This window comes from Argopecten irradians, chromosome 1 (genome assembly GCF_041381155.1).
Source record: "Argopecten irradians isolate NY chromosome 1, Ai_NY, whole genome shotgun sequence".
In the NCBI taxonomy this organism is placed as follows: domain Eukaryota; kingdom Metazoa; phylum Mollusca; class Bivalvia; order Pectinida; family Pectinidae; genus Argopecten; species Argopecten irradians.
Window position 1 is genome coordinate 22,204,001 of NC_091134.1, and position 23,192 is coordinate 22,227,192.

General features: G+C 35.6%; 3 protein-coding genes across 3 annotated transcripts in view; 1 reads left to right on the top strand and 2 right to left on the bottom strand.

Annotated features, from left to right (window-relative positions):
* The first annotated feature begins 1,415 nt into the window (after positions 1-1,415).
* Positions 1,416-8,621, top strand: LOC138320905 (beta-1,3-galactosyltransferase brn-like). Its single transcript, XM_069264212.1, has 2 exons — positions 1,416-1,730; positions 5,053-8,621. Exon 2 carries the CDS (start codon positions 5,066-5,068, stop codon positions 6,335-6,337), a length of 1,272 nt encoding a protein of 423 aa, XP_069120313.1. The 5' UTR covers positions 1,416-1,730; positions 5,053-5,065; the 3' UTR covers positions 6,338-8,621.
* A 2,401-nt stretch (positions 8,622-11,022) lies between these two features.
* LOC138320938 (E3 ubiquitin-protein ligase TRAIP-like) lies at positions 11,023-15,860 on the bottom strand. The gene is made up of 4 exons (XM_069264260.1): positions 15,359-15,860; positions 14,180-14,276; positions 13,229-13,754; positions 11,023-12,657 (listed from the first exon to the last, which is right to left on the bottom strand). The coding sequence occupies exons 3-4, from the start codon at positions 13,746-13,748 to the stop codon at positions 11,813-11,815; spliced, it is 1,365 nt and encodes a 454-aa protein (XP_069120361.1). The 5' UTR covers positions 13,749-13,754; positions 14,180-14,276; positions 15,359-15,860; the 3' UTR covers positions 11,023-11,812.
* Positions 15,861-20,255: 4,395 nt separating this feature from the next.
* The window catches only part of LOC138320945 (WD repeat-containing protein WRAP73-like), a 47,483-nt gene continuing 44,546 nt past the window's right edge, over positions 20,256-23,192 (bottom strand). Inside the window, exons 13-14 of the mRNA XM_069264272.1 lie at positions 22,681-22,788; positions 20,256-22,337 (exon numbers count right to left, since the gene is read on the bottom strand). Coding sequence (XP_069120373.1) covers positions 22,219-22,337; positions 22,681-22,788 — 227 coding nt within the window. The 3' untranslated portion in view covers positions 20,256-22,218. The remainder of the gene's footprint in view (positions 22,338-22,680; positions 22,789-23,192) is intronic.

Genomic DNA, 23,192 nt, shown 5'->3' on the forward strand with positions numbered 1-23,192 from the left:
ATGACTTGGCACCCTTTCCCTTAACACGTACGATGGTTTGGAATCATAAAACTGGTACGAAAAATCGATATGCTGTAAATATGAAGTAACGTCGATAAATTCCAGAATTGGGAAAGCACACAGTATGCATACACAACAGTTGGGCAAGGTTATTGGATGGCCCTAGGTGTTGGATGTGGTCGATACAAGATAACGATAAATAGATTGAGTGACAGGTTCTGTGCGTCATTAGCTCCAGTTTAACAGATTTTTGGTTTTTTAAAAAAGGTCATCAGACTAAATAATGAATAAGCAATCCTCAAAGTATCTATTTATGGAAATTTCATTAAGCAGCTTTAAAATCAATAACGTTATGTGAGATTTCTTTTATTTGTCTTTTTATTTTTATATTCCTCTGAACGACCACCGTTTATCGTTGTAGAAATGTTAGAACATCATCTCAGTCCCCGTAAAATCAACACTCTCCATTGGAAATCATTATATCAAAATGAACGAAAAAAATCCAAATAGCCTTCTTGAACTTTTATAATGCTTTTCTATAAAGGATGTTAAAATATTGAGCATTAATGTCTGTCTCGGCTATGGAATAGAATATAGAGACCTCTTCAAACTACAAAGCCATAGATGAGATTATATCAACGGAGTTATTGGGGTGATAGAGAGACAGAAGTATCAATATTTAGTTATTTTTTACGATTTCATATTTCAAACATGCTTGAAAAGAGCTTTTCCATTGGCTTAAAAATTGTATTACTTTTATTCATCAGTCCATAAATAAAAAAATGACTTTGCCGTTTGTAACGTTACCTCGGATCGCCGTAATGATTCTGTAGAGAAAAAAGGATCACTCAAAAGCTTTCAAATGTATATAAACGTTGGAAATATCATGGAAACATCTTGTTTTATATATCAGTGCCGACGGTGGGATTTTTGCAAATACTAGACTGGTTTCGCTATCCTTATTGAAGGGAACCAAATTTCGGGGTTTACTGCACCTTCAAATTTGTCCTGTTGTTGGGCGAAGACTGTGTGTGCTAGAATCCTCGGTGTCGGTGTAAACCGTCGATAAAATAGTTTTGAATGTAGTTTAAAGTCTTCAAGAATTTTGTCTTTCAATCAATGTGATCTTTGTTGTCACGATCAAATGATGTGAGCATCCTATCAGCACTGTGTCCCCAGAGGTTATATCTGCTTGATTAGTAGTATATACGATACAGCTGTTTAGTGTTGCAGATACAATATTTCAAAGTAGAGCGTCCTAGGGAGTGGTATTTCAGCTTCTGTCATGGAGAAGAGATATGCATACATCTTTTGTAGACAGTCCCTTGTAGTGGAAATACAAGCGTGTGCTGCAGACGAAAGTTCTGTGTGAGTATAACGTCCTAAGGAGTGGAGCAGAGCTGCAGAAATTCTCGGCGTGGTATCATCATCTGTAGTACTATACGTGCCTGTGGAGTGGAACCTGTGTGATCAATGTCGTCTGAAACCTTGATGTAAGCGTGTGCTTTAGTGTGCTGCAGACGATATGCGTTTGTCTTTTGTTACAGATTACAGATTTATCGAAATATAGTAATGTCTTCATCAACAGCAGTATTGTGTGAAGTAGATAGACTTTGTCATTTCTGGAGGCGTGGACCGGCATGCGGAAACTGACCTCGATTTAATATAAAGGACATCTACATAAATATGTAATACTCCAAGGACATCGGTGTAATTAATCCAGTTCACAGGTAAGAGCTGTGTCCTCGTTGAAAGGTATAGAAATAATAACACCGTATAGCGTCACCAATACTTAATAAGAGGACATCGCATGTACATACAATCAAAAGTATAATTATCTCAGAAGATTTGTTGGTGTAATTGTTCATTTAAATTACATTAATTTAGACACTAAAATAATTTAAACAAATACACTGTATACGACTTTCTGATGTAAAAGCTGTATCATTTTATAAACCTTTTAACATCATTATAAGAGCAAAACGCATTAAGAGGATACAATGCGATATATTTTTCATTTACAAAAAAAAATAATCATTTTCCTTAACGCTAGGTATATCTTTGTTTTCTTAAACGGCAGGTGCCTTCATAACAATGCCTCGAATTGAAATCCAAAAATAGGAAAAGGCAAAGCAATAAACATTATTCCACTTTGGCTGAAGAGAATTGAAGCGATCGATATAATTATGTTCGTACTAATTTTAGCTATTGTTGTAGCGGGAAATCCGTTGACACTTTTGCTTCCAGAATGTCAAATGCTTTTACGCTTCAAAGTAGAACTTCGATAAAAAAGGGTGTTCAATAATCGTGTGTATTTACTGACAATGAATATACTTAGGACCGTAAGTAAACATTACAGGATATCATAATTAGATTTTTAAACATCGACACTGAATTAGAATATAAAAGCAAGAGTGGATTGTGAAATATTTAAGAACAGTTCCTACTATACATATTTTTAATATTGAACAGAAACAATTGTTGCGTGTTGGCAATCAATATATGGAACTTTGAAGGAAGTGGCTTATTTTTACTTGCGCGCAATATCGTTCGACAGAGACTTCTAAATTATTTTCAACACAGATAACATTGTGTATAAAATGAGATTTTGATCTGCTTCATGCAGTCCATTTCCAAAGAATGAAAGGAAAATAAACTAAAAACTAGAAAATGCCAAAGAGATGTAATTATAGAAACCTGGGACTTCAGTCTTCCCCAAATGTTGTAATTGCTTTCTGATCCGTTCTTGATATCAATTTTATATTTATTACGTTTATATTCAAACAAATAGGATTAAATCATCCCTGTGTAACTAGTATATTAGATTGAGTCAATTCATGCAACTTAATAAGACGTCAGAAAGTGCCATAAATGTATGCTATGCTATGGAATGTAATACATGTAGTAAGAAACGCTGCAAACTCAAACTTTTTCGGGTTTATTGTTTTAAATATGAGCAATTGGTATCCGCCCTTCTGATGCCGGTGCAAAAAAGAAGACGAGTTCAGACATACCAAAATAATCTCAATCCAAACTCGAATAGGCAATGAGAAGTTAGATATCAGCTAGCAAAACTTATATTGTAAAGGCTATGTTTGTACGGCTAATTTTGAAGGTAAAGTTAAAATGTAGGACCAGATGATCTAGAAGAGTGAGCGTTGTTTATTTCATTACTAAAGTCTATTAGACAAATCTAGGTCAACTACTAGCAAAGGTAGACTCCTAAATAAAAATTTGAAAATGTTCTTTTATTCAATTCCTATCAATCGATGTAGTTTAACCATGGTTTCCCTTGAACAAATAGTCGAATCCAATATCAGTTTTAAATATTAAGTAAACCAATAAGTTAGCGTTCAATACCAGCAGATTTATTTGTAATGAAAACTGTTCTGGGACAACGTCAATAATTGAAATGTTACTAAAATCTACAATGTCAAAAACCATTATCCAGTCTCAAGTTTCATATCTAATAAACTTGGTATTCCGGAAGTGTAACCATGTTATGAAAAATCGACGACAAAATAAAGTTCAAAACTAGGTCACTTTTTATCTAATAATGACTGTGAATGATGAGGTGGCTAAAAAAGCATGTCAAAAAGGACAATAATACAGGAACAATTCAGAAAATGGAAAATGAAACAAAACGAAGTAACCAAATGTATTTTAAAACTTGACTAGATTTCGTGAGGCATAAAGATTCCAAATATCAACTGTAGCGATAAAACTTAATCATACATCTGTAATTACAGTAGAACACTAAAATCGCAATACAAGACGTAATACAGAAAAACACTAAAATAATTCACTCAGAAAATAGTTCACTCCGAAAATATGTCACCCCGAAAATTATTCTCTCAGGAAATAATTCACCCCGAACATAATTTACCCCGAAAATTATTCACTCAGAAAAATAATTCATCCCGAAATTAATTCACCTCAAAAATAATTTGCACAGAAATAAGTTAAAAGTGGATCCAGAACGTGAGAATCAAACATGTTAACACTAGCAATGAGTGTTGGTATCGGGAGATGGTGACCACATGTATTGATGATGCTATTGTCTGTTGATGAGAGCTGTGGGTCGATACAGATGTATGCAGTCTGTCACTATACTACTGATGTTTTTGGTCTAGAAATAATTCCCCAGACCACGTGCTTCTGATGAAACATACGTGTTCTCACCATGGGGAATAGCAGTACGAAATGTCCACTCTTTGTTATCACTGCCCATAGCTGTAGCTTGGCATATTGCATCTGACATCAGCACTGAGCTATGGTATGTGTGGCTAGTATAGCATTGCACATTGATTTCTTATGCGGACATTTACGAGATTCGATTGTGCAACCTTAGGGCATTGCGTCCCAATGCATGGCTGGAATCTCCCAATGTTTTAGTATCTCGGCATATGAATGAAAGTGCATAAACTCGAATATCCTCGATACTCAAATGGTTACTATCAATATTACGGTCATTATCATCCACCCTTGGACTATCTCATAGTAAACCCGGAGGCAATAGAACAAAATAGGTAATTTAGTCCTTTGATCATATCAAAAAATTGTATAGCGGTTGACTGTGTGGTATTGAAGTTGGGCATATCTCCCTCTGAAGTCTTTGCAGGCCTGTAATTGGGCAGATTTTTTCATCTGAACTACCTTCTGTTTTACTATGTGATAGCCCAGGGTGGATATAAGGTAAGTGATAGTAACCCTTGGAATATCGAGGATGTATTTCAAGGAGCCAATGGCTTACTTACGGTAGTAAGGTAGATTACATTGCAATTGTCATGCTGTATATTACAATAATAGCATTGATGGTACACTTTTCTTTATTTTACCGAATAGGAGAATTTCAGTAGAGTCTAAGAGAGTGCAAACGAAAAGTTGACCTTAGATATAAAGTTGAAAATCTTAACTTAAAATTTGTATATTCTGATATACCAATTCCACCATGGCATCCATTTTCATATCATATGGTATTTTATCAACTTAACTTTCTTATGACTGATATCACCCGCATAAGATAAATAAAACATTTCTTGTTCTTCACAGATTCAAGTTTGACATGCACCATGAAGTCAAAACAAAGTTATCAAAACCTATGACGCCACGTCTCTGGCTATGGAAACATCCCGGACTACTGTGGGGCATGTTGCTATTGGCAACATTCACCTACTTCATTCTGTATCTGAAACTATCCGATAGAAGCACACGAAGGCATCAGATGACCGCATACTGGCTTCAATGGGTCACGTTCATGGATTCAAAGAGATATGATCAAACTCAATGGAATAATTCAAGTAATTGCGATAATCAGAATTCGACTTCTGATAGTTTTGATCAGTGTCAAAATTCAACAAATTCAACGCACCGCGCCAAAAGTTATGGCTATATTCCCTTTGACAACTTTGAATATCCGCTTGAAATTGATATGAATGATTTAGTTTCCAAACTGAAGACGAATAAGGAGGTGTCATCAAAACCGATATTTCACTATCCACACACCTTTGTTAAATCTCCTACGTGGATGTGTGAAACAAGGCCTGTACGTGTGCTCATATTAGTGAAGTCCGGAGTCAGTCATTTTAAAAGACGGGAAATGATTCGTAACACATGGGGTAGTAACACCAACACAAGTTCGGGAATTGTTACCCTTTTTCTTCTAGGGTCAACAAAGCACGTGATGTATCAACGCCAAATACTTCACGAATACAACAGACATGGTGACGTCATAGAAATGTCGTTTTATGACACCTACTACAATAATACGTTGAAAACTGTTGGTGGAATTAAATGGGCGCGAAATCATTGCAACCAATCACAATTTGTCTTGTTTGCTGATGACGATTTTTATATAGCACCAGATCTTTTAGCGTATTATACTGAAAATATAGACAAACATGAAAGAACTTCATTTTATAGAGGGGCTATGTGGAAAAGTGGACGTCCCATTCGAAACAAAGACAATAAATGGTACATCTCTCGCCAGGATTATCCATTTGATAGATATCCAGATTTTGTCGCAGCAGGATTCATGCTATTCTCCATAGACTTCGTCATTGATTTAGATCTGGCCATTCCCTACACAAAGAAGTTTATATTTGACGATGTTTATATATCTATTGTTGCTTATAAACTGCATGTACGTCCTTCCAATATGAAAGGTGTTCATATACACAAGTACCCGTACAGTAGAGAGGGATTCCAACAAATAATTGCTTCTCATGGATATGATCGGGCGTCTACATTAGAACGGGCTTGGTGGTTACATCAAAGCCGAAACCTCCACAAGCATGAACGAAACAATCTGCTTAAATATAATGTCAAAGCCAGCTAAATTATCTGGGGTAATCAGAGAGTTCAAAATTTCTGTTTCATTCCAAAAAGTTATAAATCCATCCATAAGACATTAATGCTGTTATTGTTTGGGGACGCTATTAGCAAAGTGGCTTTTGCGATAAAGACAATATTGAAGGTCATTGGCGATAACTAGCTTGGCATTTCTAGAGAGGCGATTTTCAGCCTACATCATAGAGATTGGGAATTGTTTCATTGCCAGAACATCCCGCAAGTCACATATACACAATATACTAGTCCATTATGGAAATGAAAGTAAAAACGCTAACTACAATTTTATCCATCCTAGGGGAACATTGGGCTGTGAATGTACACCTGTACTGGACCGTACTGCCTAGTCAACTTGGCACCGAGACCAATTTATTTGCATGATAGAATCCACTTTACCAAGCCGAATAGCACGGGAAATAGAGACAAGAAAGGGGCAACGGTAGATTAGTTTTACCTGTAGGAATCGAAATCATGTATGGAAAATCCAATACTCTGACAGTGTCTCAACTGTCCTGTAGGGAAATCATAATATTGGCATGAACAAAAATAAGCCCCTAAATCACTCTTGCCTATAGTGCATGTAGTTTGGATATAGTGTTAGGAGAGCTGAAGGAAGTGCTAAAGTGCTTTATAGTTCAATAATTTGATATATTGCCAAATTCATTTTTCATTGTTTTCATTTTTATATGCATTCCTCTGATACAAGCCAATGGGTTCCAAAAAATTATATATTGGCATTTTTCAAATTATATTTCTTTTATGCGTTCCTTTTGATACAAAGCTAGATAGGACAAGACAATGTATTTTCCAGTAAGTTGATATATTACCAGGTTAGGATTTTTTTAATAATTACACCAGTATGTATCTAAAGCATCCTTCTAATGGAAGGTTAGCCAATGTAATTTTCAAATGTATCATCAACAGGTTTTTACCTTAATTTCCTACGTGGAAAGGTGGCCGCTTAAGACTTGCAATCGTAAACACTTGCCCTTTTCCATGTGAAAATAGACGCAAAATCTCGCCAAACATTGACTTATCTCTTTATTCAAACCATCACACGGTGTTGTTTCGTCGTATTTAATTAGCAGGATAAATAGCCAACACTATACTGAACGTCGCATTATCTCTTAAAACAGATCGATGCCTTCTCTTACTTATTATCATTTCCAACATTTCTATCGTGCAAAAAGACGACGATTAGCGTTGATGAGACAAAAACGCAGATGCTGCGCCAAAAAGCTAGTTATTGTACTAGTTATTTCAATGAAGGCGAAAACCGTTCGGTGAAATGTTCAGAAATTTCCCATCATAGTTTCAGCTCTTCGAAAAAGGAAACCTTTTCTCTTTATAATCAACTCAATTCTGAAATGTGTATCCAGTCAGTCTAGTCTATTCTATCAACATCTGATTTGTCGGCAATCGGAAAACCACTCTGGCCATTGAAGTCAAATGTTCGACGGCACAAGGTCCTTGTTGTTTTCCATTTGCGTAGTTAATGGAAATCTATTCAAAGTATTCTAATACTAAATATTTCATTGCTTGTATGATTCCATCTTTTTTGCTTCGTTTGGTTGTTGTTTTTCCTAAATTAAATTTGAACCTTTGGGAGACCAGTGCCAAAGATTTCTGCCAAAGACTACCGAAATTGACACGATAGCCAATTGTAATAAATATCACTCCTGTCTTCCAAGCGATATTTGTTAATTAAATTTTATATCGTTCAAAGAACAACTAGTCTACATATGTAAGTATTTGAAACAAAGCTATGGAAACATTATAATGTATATTTCACTATTGTATAACAATTGATTTATCAAACAGGTTCAACAATCAGTGTGTGATCGCCGTCACGTAGGTTTAACTTCAATGAATTTCTGTTATCTGTAGTGAAATCAGCATTGATCAGTTCATTAGCTATTCTTAGAGCTCTTCTTAATCACGATTGCAAAAGTAAAAAAAAAATAACACTTGTAGATTTTTGCCTCGCGAAATGTTCGCTCTGCTGCTAAGACCTGGCTGTGTGTTGTAACGTATTGCAGTTCTTAGAGAATAATTTAGATGAGAAAGCTATTAGCAAGGCATGTCTACGAATAACCAAGAGTCAAAGAACCAGCCAAAATGTGTTCAATGTTTTAAGAAAACTCATATTTATGAGATAGTATATGACATCAATGCAATATTTAGCTTATCAAATTGTTTGCATTGTATAATTTAAATAAAATTATCACGCTGATTTAAGCAATTTGTTTTGTGTTGTATCGCCACGAATCGGGTAAATGTAGACTTTCAAATATAGCAACATCTAATATGCGTTTAAAAAAAAATCTTGGATGATCACTCAGTTCAAGAAGACGGACGACGGACCAAAATGGCTGCCAACATATTTCATAAATCGTTATTAGTTTTTACTTGGTGAAAACGCCATGGAATAATAACGAATTTATCTATTATAGCTTTGATTTTTACTAAATCAATGTCCCATAAACTATTATAAGGCTGTAACAGAAATTCCCATGCCTTGCGCAGCGCATGTAAACGGTACATCTGTCTTGTATAATGAATCAATGGAGCAAGCTTGACCTTCATGACAATAGCAGAATACGTGTGGTGTAAATCAGACAGGACAGCACAACGCTACCACATAAGCTTTATATCCGTATATGGACATCATGGGGCTAGAAAGACGGAAGAAAAGGACAAAACACCTTGTAGATCAGTCTTCTGTTCGGTTTGTGGCAGTTGAAAAGCAACTTTTCCCTTTTCCATACTGGACAAAATTCATTCAGGGGGGGGTGAAGGTAGACCTAGACAGGAAGCTTCGCACTAGAGCTGACAGCAATGTACTAATAAAAATTCAATAAACATCTGAACATCGAATTTTAAGTAACTAGTGAACATCGAATTTGTCGATAGTGAACACCGAATTTGTAGATAGTGAACGCCGAATTTGTAGGTAGTGATCATCGAATTTGTAGATAGTGCACACCGAATTTGTAGATGGTGAACGCCGAATTTGTAGATAGTGAACATCGAATTTGTAGATAGTGAACACCGAATTTGTAGATAGTGAACGCCGACTTTGTAAATAGTAAACGGCGAATTTGTAGATAGTGAACATCGAATTTGTAGATAGTGAACATCGAATTTGTAGATAGTGAACATCGAATTTGTAGATAGTGAACACCGAATTTGTAGATAGTGATCACCGAATTTGTAGATAGTGAACACCGAATTTGTAGATGTAGATAGTGAATACCAAATTTGTAGATAGTGAACACCGAATTTGTAGATAGTGAACGCCGAATTTGTAGATAGTGAACACCGAATTTGTAGATAGTGAACACCGAATTTGTAGATAGTGAACACCAAATTTGTAGATAGTGAACACCAAATTTGTAGATAGTGAACACCAAATTTGTAGATAGTGAACGCCGAATTTGTAGATAGTGAACACCAAATTTGTAGATAGTGAACGCCGAATTTGTAAATAATGAACACCAAAATTAAGTAGCTAGTGAACATCGAATTTGTAGATAGTGGATGCCGAATTTGTAGATAGTTAACGCCGAATTTGTAAAAAATGAACACCAATATTAAGTAGATAATAAGCATCGAATTCTAATTTTAAAAAAAGATTGAGCTGACCGTGATATAGGGAAAATGATTCCGAAAAACCTTATGAAAACTTAAGGAAGATCAAGTACGTCGAACTGATGGCAAAGAGCAGGACTTTGGGATATACTTCAAGTCCCTTCCTAAGGAAGTGGACTGCACAGGTTCCCATGCGCAGATGTTGTTATAGGTGAATATTTGAAGCATTATCCCTTGACCTTATTATAAAACGATTTAGTTTCTAGCTGTTCTCTCAGGTGGAAACTCAAAAAAGAGCAGTCAGTAAAAAGATATATTTTAAGGTTTTTTAAGCCGGGTAAAAAAAAGCCAGCTTTGGTGCAGTTTTAGAAGAATCTTTGTCAGTGACCCACACGTATAGCCTGCAGGCCCTACCCATAATTCCTAGCGGTGGGTTAGCCCACCGCTAGGAATTATGGGTAGGGCCTCCAGGCTACTCACACGTAACGTTGGTTGGTGGACTTTGTCTAATAAGGGCAGTGTTCTCTAGAAGTAATGTTGCTAGTGCGAGTGTTTAGTGAGAAACTTAACCACATGAATATCATGTATGATTACCGAAAACACTTATCACGTTTAGGTTAACTTGACCTTGTCTGAAAACGGAAGTACAAATTTTATGACTATTGGACAAGAATTGGCACTTTTAGCCTTTACCATCAGAGTCGCTTCTCATAATACATTACAGATCATGGATTTGAAGCGAAGAGAAAACGTATACGTAGGTAAAGGTAATACAGTGATCGTCTGTTGAATAACAACACAAACCTACTTAAGTGAAGCTTGGTGGTTTTTTCCTCTTGATAACCCTGCTTTCCTCCACTTACAAAGCCAGCCAAATCCTACAATGGCCATATTTCTAACCATTTTAACAAGGTAATTAAAATTAATCTGCTACAGTTGTATTTGAAATAATACAAATACCACTCAGAAATCTTAACAAAACTTGATTCATTTGAAATCTTAGAAATTTACCAAATTTTAGACTTCGGTGACTCAACAGTGACCATTTAGAGTAGATTTTAAAATACAAAACACAATGCAATATTTCTTGGAAAATGGTTTATGATATATATATATCAGTTTTCACTTTGATAAATCAGTACATGAAAATATGAAACCCCTACCCTTAAATATCTAAACATTTAGGATCATGCAATACTCATCAGAGCTCATGGCATCCCACAAAATGTCAAAGTAACATCAGAGACTATAGAACCCAGTTCATGAGGTTTTGGTTGTATATATATGTTCTAAATTGGTTAGAATGTGTATGGAAAATCTTGCTAGTGTTCACTACAGAGTTTTTTCACAACCATAGATAGAGTGCTCTAAATCAAATTTTTAGCTCTCTTACGTTTTGTAAGTTTCAAAAATCTCAGAACTTCCACTTTCTTGGTGAACAAAATATTGAAAACATGATAAAAGCTCAACATACATTGATTCTGAATCAAACCATTAGTCTTAGCTTTCAATATTATAATAACTTAAGGTCGAATGGTTACCCTGTCCCTTTTAATTTTGATTTTGAATTATGTTTATATGATCGCCATACAAATCATTACTTTTAATTATGGCCATCTTCTTGATTTTACATATAGTACAATCATATTCTAAATGGATATCGATTGTTGTTTTGCATGTTACAGAGTTATCTGCCTTTGCAGGAAGGTATGGATAGTTTCATCATGTTTTTATTGGTGTAACTTCATATTTTCCTGAAAAAATAATGTAATTTTCACACACAAAGTAATGATGTTACAATCGATACCTACCAAAAAGGGAGATAACTCTGTAATATATAAAATTGAAATATTGTAAAGTATCGTATAAAAACTTATGTCAAGTTTATAAACTGGTCCAAATTTGGCAAAGGTGGCACTTTCTTCATTTTCCCATTTTTACTGAGAAGTCTAGATGCTGTCTTTGCAGCAGGCTTAGGCAGTTTCGCTGCACCAGCAGGTCGGCCCTGGTGTTGTGTGAATGATGTATGCCCACCTAGTCCATCATAACCCTTACGGAAAACACTGTTAAAGTCCCCGGCTCCAGTCTTTTTCTTAAAAATGTTATAATTACCAAGACCAGTTATATTACTAATGTCCTGTATGTCTCTCTTGGCCTTTTTAGCTGGGTTTTCTGAGTTGGAAGCTGCTGATGAAATCTTAACAAATTTCATCTGGTTCTCTTCGCAATGGAACCGGTTCAGTGTATTTGGACTAGGTTTTACAAAATCAGGTGATGTCATATTTGATTCCAGATCAAACTCTCCCGGCGAAAGTTTCGGCTGTACTGGAGTCACAGGTGCAGGACTTTCCTCCATCAGAGTCTCCACAAAGCTTGAACTAGCACTTGTTGCAGTAGCACAAGGACTGACTATTGCTCGTTTTAAACGACTGAGCTTTTTCTTTAAAGCATCAACTTCTTTCTCTTTCTGCTTGAGATCCTCTTCTGACTTTGAATAGCACTCTCTTAAAGTTGACAACTCTGTAGTTGTCTTCTCAAGCTCATGATCTTTTGTCATCAAAAGTCTTTTACACTTGTCATATTCTGACTTAATTTTCTTCTTTTCATCTTTCACCTGTTGAAACTCTCGTTTCATAACCACAAGGTATGTAGCCATTTGCCTAGTGGACCCGCTTTCTCCAGAATTTTGGATCATATCTTGAACATCTTGTTCTGACCCTGTAATGAAAACATATTTACGGTACTGTTAAAAACACAATATCAAATTAGTTGGATCATATCTTGAACATCTTGTTCTGATCCTGTAATGAAAACATATTTATGGTACTGTTAAAAACACAATATCAAATTAGTTGGATCATATCTTGAACATCTTGTTCTGATCCTGTAATGAAAACATATTTTGGTACTGTTATAAACAATATCAAATTTATATCTTACATTTACAAATCTCACACAAGGATAGTTTACAGATTCATAAAATTATGGGACAATGCTCACGGTCAATTGGTAAAGCTATAGACATAGAATTTTTGTCTACAACTTGGCCTTAATGTATAGAAATCTTATATAATTAGCTGGAAGCTTACACAATGCACTTCCCAGGTATTGTTTGCCTATTATCAAATAAAAGGATTCAGCGTAGAATTGTCAAAATTTATGAAAGTAATGATTTTCAAAAGAAGCAAAAATTAGGCATGGTATATCATAGTTTTCGACATAAGTAATTCAAATACCACAATGAAACTCCATTAAATGATTATTTTTTATACAACATTGAACTCTTTACCTGTTACTAGTCTCTCAACATTCTGAAGATCAACAAACTTTTTCTTTATCTTTCGACATTCTTCCTTTTGCATCATTAAACATTCTTCCTGACTTTTGAAATAGTGAAGTTGTTTTTTCAATGATGCTGTTGCTGTTTGCTCCTGTTTAAGTAAACGCTGCACGTCTTTTTTCTTTTCCTCCATATCCAAACATTTTTGTACCGCTGCATTTCTTTCCTCAACAAGGTCCCCTTTCTCCTTGTTGTGTTTGTTTATCTTGAGTTTCAGTTCTTGGATTTCATTTGTGAGTTTACAAGGGTCACTTGCATTCACATCGTCGTCCTCCCCAATATCAAAGAAGAGTTTGTGGATGATGTTTCCTCGGTTGACACGAGACCGACAGCTCGGACAAGTGCTGGAAGTGGCCAGCCATTTAAATAGACACTCTTCATGGAATGTGTGACCACAGGGTGTGGCTGATATACTAATGCTTTCATCATTCACGAATAAATCAGAACAGATACAGCAAAGGGCCTTCATGTTAACCTGAATTCAATACACAAAAGAAAGGTAAATGTGTTTAGCAATAACAGTCAGGACTTCCAATAATCATTACTTCACAATATTTATATGAGAAGTAAAGAGAGAAGAAGTTCATTTCATTATATTTCTGAATAAAATCTGCTATTAATTTATGAGTTTTAGTTTTGGCATATATATATTCATCAAATTTCTGCAATTTCCATTGTTGATGCTTACTAATATTCTATTCAGGAAAATCAATTAATCCTTGTCAGTTTTATTTAAAGGCTTGAAGCAAGTTTTTTTTTCTTTTTTATTTAACGATTCATCAGCATGATTCTTCTAAGTCTTAATTGGGTGAACATCTTAATTACTTTAATTAAAATTCATGTCTACACTCTGTGCATAGATTATTAATTAGTCAGTGAGAAGTTTCTAAAAATACTTACATTCTAACATGTCATCAAAACTCAAATCATATGTGGTGAAGATGTATTCAAACCCAAAGATCTGCCTTTATGTGTCTCAACTGTCTGGGAAAAAAACCTAGAGGAAGATAGACAGTCAATTGCAATCAACAAATGTAGGTTTTGTGTGAACATTATATATTAAAGGAACAGTTATTCAGGCAGTATCAGATAGAAGTTGATTAAATCTTACAATGATGCTGATCAAAATCCTGAATGGTAACATGGTAATGTTACATTTGATTTACTCGATAAAGAATAAAAATAATTTTCTGTGAAAATCAGACTCATCAGACTATGGCACTATGGTAGCCAAGACTTTAAAAACAAGTGGTACAGGCACATACTGCGCTTCCGGAAATTCACTCCCAGATGAAAAATATGGATGTTGCAGACAAAACACGATAATTATTAATTATACCTTTGGACAAGTGTTCCTCTAAAATTTACTCGCAGGAATGGTATTTTCACTTCCCATTAATATTTTTCCAGATAATTAAGCACATGTGACTGCAGTATACAAATGTATGTTATTTGTTAATTAGCTGTATTTAGTTGATTGATTTTTACTCGTCCAGCAGACAAGTGTGCATGCATGCTGTCAACATTCACTTGTCTGACAGCCAAATCCACTGTCATTTTTGTGCATCTGTCACATCATATCATTTTACAGCCAAATATGCATTTGCTTTAAATGACAGATTGTTTTAAAATACTGTATACGAGTTCACATATGTCAGTATCCCCCTATTATCATATTTTATCATCACTGTGATTACAGTATTGCAGTATCAGACCCTCTAATTTTTACCAATTTTAAAGTACAATGTACAAGTTGTAACAACAGTAGTACTAGTGTTGGTACAGAAGTATGCGAAGGACAAGGCATGTCTAATGTTGATACCAAGTATAAATTTGTTTTACGATACTTGAATATATTATGGTTTTTCTTGATCTTCATATGACCCCTCGATCAGTAATGAGATGAAATCTTTTAACAAGGACGTAGATGAGAAGGATAAGTCACTCGGAGTTTGTGTTTGTCCACTGACCGTGACGTTGGGCGACGACTCTAAATTATTTTATCAGGCCTAGCTTTATCTTTAAAAGCACATATGTTTTATAAGGTTTATTTTTTAACTTGAAATTTCCATTACAAACCCCTGTGGTCGATGTCAGTCAGACTTCTGCTTTGCAAAAGCTGTCCACTCGGGCCAACTAATCGTCAAAGGGGGCACATGATGAAATCTTCACGAGAAAAACATTTCATCTCGATGAAATCAATAGCAAACGTCTTCATGAATACTTTGTTAACCTGGATTACCCACTGCTTGTGATTGAATGTTTTTCTTCTTTCATAAGTGGCGCATAAATCATTAATGGCATGCGTGATCATAACATCCGGTAGTTATAAAAACTGAATTGTTGATAGAAAAAATCCGGATTTGGCGATTGATCGTATAACGGGAGGTAACTCGAATATAATTTCGTAAAATCGTGATGATTTGCAGAGATGTTATATGAAAGTAAAAGATCACTATGTCTAAAAAGGTCATAAATCGTCACTACTGACGGCTTGATCTTCCAACGAATTTAGGCCTACTGCGGCCTACAGTAAATAAACTATCTGAATGTAATTGCGCACTGAGTTTGAATTGCCAACTTTGAATAAAATCAGACACAAGTAACACAGATAGTCCATACCATTCAAATCAATTTAGGATACATTTACTAATTAAATGTAATAATATGGATTGATTCCATAAGCCCCATCTTTCGTATCAAATTATTTCCGTGGATAAAATTATAGCTTTGATATTAAACCACACATTTTGCCCTAAAATCATGTAATCCTTCATTAATGCAGAAACCAGTTTCAGTTGAAAAAGAAAACGGCATTACAACAATAGGCACCGAAACCTAACGTTTAACTGATGTGTATTTGTCCCACTCGGCATATTGATATTCACAAAAGTCTGCATTCAAAAACGCAAGGGTGATTCCATTAAAATCTCTCTCTTCGAATGGCAATCTTATTAAAATTAAACTTGTAATTCCTCTCCACTACGATGCTCTACGTTACGCTCCAATACAAGCCTAATTTTAATTAGATTGTTGGAAAGACGATATTATATACCCTTCAGATATTTATACATGCATGTATATGTACCTTAAGAGTGTGTTCTTCTGAGGTTTCAGTCCCATTGAAGTCTCGTTTCGAGAAAGAACAAAGAGGTTATGAGATTTTCAAATACAATTTATCAATATCTGTAGCAAGTTGCCAGATGCAAATTTTGTCAAATAATTTCATTTCTATTTTTGGTCAATGAGATTGCAGCCGAAGCCTAGCTCATGCATATTATATCAGCCACGAAACCAGTATTGCATTTTTAATTAAATGCCTTCAAGATGTTTGTCATAATGGGGCTTATATCGTCTTAATGACGGCATATTGTATAGATGTATAGGATGATTTTGAAAGGAAAATTATCGCTCTTTCCAACGGTAGTAACCGTTTTTATGACGATGTACTAATAATGTGTTTTTATAGCCGCTAAAGGTAGGCGGGTTAGAAATTTGGAGTCTAAGGCTTTCCATCCTTCTCGTATAGGCCTATAGTACCATGTAGAGTATGATTTTGATCGTTTTTTAAGCTAGACCTCTTAAACGTCTAAAAATGGTCTTAAGGCACTCTGGTGGGTCCATGATTATATAATCTGTAACTAATTCCCAGACCCTGTGGTATCTTGTACATGTATGAACAACTGAAGTATATAAACTTGTACGTACAAGATACTAAGTTGTACGTACATGATACTACGTTGTACGTGCAAGTGTACAACATCATAATTTGTACGCACAAGATAATGTAATAACTTGTACGTACTTGTAAGATATGAAGTTATACGCACAAGATACATGTAATAACTTTTACGTACAAGATCGGAGACGTATCGGAGACATCATAATACTTATCTCGTATGTGTTTAAAATCAATACAATGCAATGAAACATGCTCCTCTGTGAGTGGAGAATCACATGCATGGCATGTAGGAGGATCCTCCCATCTCAATAGATAAGAATGTGTATGATGTGTGTCCAATTCGGAGCCGAGAGAGAACAACTCCCTCTCTGCGGTCTCTCCGACTGGAAAGTTTAGGATTAAATGTAGGTTGTATTTTAAACAGTTTATTGTTTGTTTCGGTAGACCACCTTTGTTGCCAGTGGTGTTTAATGGCTGACTGAATGTAAGGTTTGAAGTCGGTGTAAGTAAGTAGTTTTAAATGTTTGTGTTAGGCGAAGAGCAGTCTTAGCTGCTTTATCGGCCTTTTCATTCCCCTTTATACCCACATGACTGGGAATCCAGAGATAAGCGATTTGAGTTTTAGAAGATAATCGAAGTGTTCGAATCAAAAGATTTTTGATTAATGTGTGTTTCTAGAGTTTCTTGATTTCAAAGCCTGAAGACCCGCAAGAGAGTCGGAACAGATGACTGCCTTTTCAATGCGGTGTTCTTCGATATGGTCAAGCGCCAGACCGATAGCCCATGCTTCCGCAGAAAAATGGCAGCAGTCGGATAGAGGAGCAGTGATTAGATGTACAGCATGCTGCCGCAACATTATCACCATCTTTTGAGCCGTCAGTATAGATCTGAACATGGTCAGGGAAAGCCCTAATGCACTCCCGAAAGGAGGATTTGTGTTCTTCGGGTAATGCACTGGACTTTGCCCTCTCATACACGTAGAGATAAATAGATATCAGGTGTCTGAATGAGCCATTGTGGTACATCCGACACGGTGTACTCGTCAATGGTGTCGAAATTTATATTTAGTTCCAGCAAACATTTCGAAATTCTGATGCCAAATGTTGGTATAAGCTTTTGATCTTGTGTAAATATTTCTTGATGTTGTGGATTGAATACAAGGTTAAATGCGGGATTTTTGGGATTGGATTTCAGTTGAGCAGCATACTGTAAGGATAATTTCTTTCGTCGATCGTCTAGAGATGGCTCATTAACTTCCACATGGAGACTCTTCACAGTTTGAAAAGCTCCAAGTGCGAGACGCCGGCCCTGATTCTGTATAGAGTCAAGCATCTGTTGATATGAGCTGCGAGCCGATCCATAGACAATCGAGCCGTAATCAAGTTTTGATCTAATAACTGCCCGGTAGATACGGAGAAGCGTTTCACGGTCTGCACCCCAATCAGAATGGTCATGAAATTGATCCTATACTTTTTAATTAATGAACAATGAAAGTATGTAATTTTATTGGTATTATAAGGTCAACCAATAATCAAACAAGGCGCGAGGGCAAAGAACAAATAGAAATATTACCAATGTAAACGTGGAAGTATAGCTTAAACATTGGCTGATGTCACCTAACGAGGAGATGTATCTTGTTCAGAGAGAAGTCAGTGAAATTGAAGAACATACAAGAATGTCAAGGGCTGCAGGTATATAAGAAACAAGGAAGTTGATTATATTGGGATGGAGGTCCGTTCAAAGATGCCAACATGGAATGCAGTATTTGGTAAGCCGAAGTCTGTCTACCATGTACATTTTATTGCCAACCTCATCAGACTTACCAGCTTAGGGAATGGCGAGCGATACATGTGAACTGCAAGACCAGCAAATTTCATGCTTATCATTTCTTGCTCAGCAGCTCTGGTAAACGTCCAAAGATATCGGACACCCAATTTGACTGGAGAACAATGAACTAAAGAAAGTGTGCAAGGCAATGAAGTACCGATACAGAAGAAATTTTTAGTTGATGGCAAGTCTAAGGAAAATGCAGTTTCAATAGATAGAGCAATATGTTGTATTATTTTTGGGATAGAATGTGTTGTATTATTTTTGGGATGCAATATAAAGTTCTAAGCGAATGGCTACATATTGTTCTTAGTAACATCGATATTTGTAGGTGTGTTAGAAAGGTGCTGATAGAAAGAAAGAGATGAGCAGTAGAGAGGACAACGCCAATGACAAGTGTTGAAGTGATGTAATACTAGCAGACAGCTGAGTGGTCCTGGACTGGGATTTGTAGGCCCCAGTCGGAGACACGATCAGGAGGACAAATCTGATGATGAGACCATGATGCAACAGTACCACCTTTGAACAGTCGTTTCACCTCATTGAACTTAATTGTTCCTATGCAGGATTATTGTCAATTTTGCTGTTGGGAATGGAACCCATCAATCAGAAGTATTTTGTAGGTCACGAGTCGTTTGAAGCAAATCATTGATGTACTTTCAAACAAAACTTCATTCTATATTTTTATGGCCTAAACAAAGACATTTTCTGCAGGTAGGGCATTCGAATTGTACTAGAACGAATAGTCATACCCTACCTCCATTCCGTTCCCGGCAGGGTAGCTCTGACGACGACCATCTGTCAGAAATCCATATTATCATCCTCATTACTCCAGGGGTTTCGATAACTTACGATCTCTACACCTCTGGACTATCTCATAGTAAAACTGAAGGCAGCTCAGAGGAAAAATTCTGAACCAATCACAGGCCAGCAAAATTTCCTTTGAAGACTACAAAGAGCGACGCCCAACTTCAAAGCCACATGTACTGTCAACCACAGTGTACCGTTATACGGCTCTTTTGATGTACTATCAGTCAACCACAGTGTTCTGTCAAACGACTTTTGATGTGCATCAGAGGACTAAATTACATATTCTGTTCTGTTGCCTCCAGTTTTACTATGAGATAGTCCAGGGGTGTAGAGATGGTTCGTGATCGGAACCCCTGGAGTATCCAGGATGCCATATTATATGATTCTGGAGTATCGAGGATGCCATATTATATGATCGTGGAAGGCAACTAAACTTAGGAATGTGTCTTTTCTAGTCCTAATGAATCCCTTGCCACTACCTCCCTTTGCTATTGAGCAGAGCGTTCGTCCCTGTCTGGTGGTATGCTTCAGTGACAGCACTACAAAAAACAATGCAATAGTTTCCACTATTGCAAAGAGACACAATCAATTTTATATTCTGTTATTTAACCATTTATTTTAGCTTGTAGTTGTACAATACAACAAGTTGAATTTAAATTGTTTTTAATTGTATTGCTTTAATATGTTTGTCTCATCATTTTCATACAATGTATAACAATGTATAAGATAATATTTCAAAATGATACAATGTACACTAAATATAACTATGTTGAGTACAAGCATGATATAACATTAACATGTGACATATCATTTTGAGTGCATAAACAAACTGCACATTAGGCATTTAATATTGGTATACAAAATACACAGCAGCAATTTAATAATATCACATACTTCTTGATCATTTTGAACATTGAATTAGTTGCATTCAGTTTTAAACTCACATAAATATCTTGCATGCATGTTGCACAAACTGTAAACATTAATAATACATTCAAACAACAGTGCTTTGATATTTGAATTTCACAGGAGAATGTTGAATCCAACCTAATTAATAATAACACATACACTACCTCAAATCAATGACCTCTTCTCTGAATTTCTCAACAATTTTTTTCTTTACTTTTTTTTCATTTTTTTTTTCCATTTTGTGTTTGTTTTTGTTTTTATTTGTATTTTGAGTGCATGTTTTGGTTTCCTATTTTCACCTAAAATGAATCCTCTACTCTAAAACAATTTTTAAGATAACAAACTAAATGCAAAATACACAAACTGCACATTATAAATAATACTAATACAAATCAAAATCTCTTCTATCAATGAAGACTTTGCCATATAAGGACGGACAAGACAAAATACAAGTTGTATATATGTGGAATGTACATTGCGTAACAAACTGAGTGACAGCAATATATGTTGATCTCTCTTCCAGATACCAGGTACATGCAAGAGCCTATGTAAAACTTCACAACCATTTAATAAAAGTAACAAACGTACATATATCAAAACTGGAATGATATTGTTAACCGTATTGGCATGGACCCTACAAAAGCATAAAGCCCCCTTCTGAAGTTGTTGACCAGGGCTGAGGGCAACAGATGATTTGTTGGACCCGACAGTTTGTGTGAGGGTCCAACGAACCATCTGTTGCCTGAAAACCTTGTTGATAATTGTTTTGTTACACCCCATTGTGACGTCACTCTGGACAGCACATTTTAACAGTCAATTTTAACAGTTCTTTGGACCGCTCAACGGAACAGTTCATTTATTGACATTTTTGTCAAAAGAGTTTATATAGAAAATATTTCATAAGGGTAATAATATACTATGGTGAGAGAGAAAACATGTATTGTTCTTTACACCTATAAGTAAGCATATGATTATGTACTAAAATGGATTTCTTTGATACATTGATGCATTATCATGGCAACGATAACATGGACAAAATATTCATCTCAAAATGATATATCAAGTTTAAGATCATATTCAATTTAAGATAATGTGTTAGTCTTGACCAAGCTTTACACTTTACATGCATGTATATACAATTTATAAAGTATTTAGATAATATTCTGTTTTACCATGGTCCAGCAGACTTGACTTTAATAAAGTTTGACTTATGTAAACTGAAGTGTTTTTATTTTGCTAGAGGTTGTCAAAAATGGACATTCCAGATAAATTTACAAATAGGACATTCCAGATAAATTTACAAATGAAGTATAAACATAGCACAAAGGTAATGTGATTTATCTGAACTCTTGGATAGAACTCCAGATCAAAGCACTAAGGACGGCTGTTGTAAATATACAGGGCAACTTGCTTCATCATCCATTGTCTGCAGACTTTGAGACGATGAACTGGTAGTCATCAGCTGTTTTACGTGAACTTGATTTCATTGTTATTTTATCTTCAGACTTTGTGACGGTGATAGTCATCATTTGTTTTTCGTGAACTTGATTTCATTTTTATTTATCTGTGGACTTTATGACGATGGTAAGCATCAGTTGCTTTTCTTGAACTGGATTTCATTTTTATTTATATGTGGACTTTGTGACGATGGTAGTCATCAGCAGTTTTTCGTTATTCATGACATCTGTAGATTTTGTGACAATGGTAGTCATCAGCTGTCTGCCCCCTTGGTGTTGTCTGTGAGGTAACATACACACATCTGGTCCTTACTTAACAGTAAGATGGTGTTACTATCGGGATGCCATTTCAGGGACTGCACGGCAAATGAACCTGTAACACAGAAAGTATGCTTAAGTATTGTATCAAATTTAAGTTAACTAAATTGACATTGACTTATATAATGGTGGATAGGAAAATACATGTTATTCAGACCACAACAAAAAAGCACTATAATTTATAGGGAGGAAATGTTAACCTACTAGTATTTGTTTGGAGGGTAACTTGTCTTATGTTTTAGTAAGTTCCAACCTTCAAACTTAACATGTAACTGTCTTGGTCAAATTGAAATCAAAGTCTTTGATAAAGTTTTAACACAAACAGTTCTGCCAACTACATGTATTTGATAAATTCTGATTTTGAAGTCTGCTGGACATCAGTAACTTTAATTGTGTACCTTCCACGGGGACCTCGACAGACAGACTGCCGGCTGGAGACCACATGTACAGTTTGTTGGTGCCTGTACAGACAGCTAGTCGGGGCTGGTGGGGGTCCCACGCCACACCTACAAATATACAATGGCATACATTATACCTACAAATACAAAATACTGTTCATACATTATACACCATAATATCACCTTACTCAAGTTACAAATTATAGTTTATCACATTACCTCCCTTTAATTCAGTGTCCCTGTAATATTTTGGCATATGTCATTAATGTTAATGACCATTCTGATGTAAGCAATGATCAAGCATCAGATTTTGAAGACGGTTAAACAAAATACCTTAACTTTAAATGTACTTTCTATTTGTATAAGTGATAAAACTATCCCAAATAAGTTTCATTTGTCTTGATATCCTACAAACTATATATCTATAAACAATACCACATGGCTAATATTTAGTAAATGTAAATTAGTCAAATGCCACTTCTAAAAGCCTCTTCAGGACCAGCTTAACTCAG

Excerpts from the sequence above, each read along its gene's own strand:
- LOC138320905 (XM_069264212.1), top strand. The coding sequence starts at position 5,066 with ATGCACCATGAAGTCAAAACAAAGTTATCAAAACCTATGACGCCACGT.
- LOC138320938 (XM_069264260.1), bottom strand. The coding sequence starts at position 13,748 with ATGAAGGCCCTTTGCTGTATCTGTTCTGATTTATTCGTGAATGATGAA. Across the intron at positions 12,658-13,228 it reads TGTTGAGAGACTAGTAACAG|GGTCAGAACAAGATGTTCAA; the intron begins GTAAAGAGTTCA and ends TTTTCATTACAG.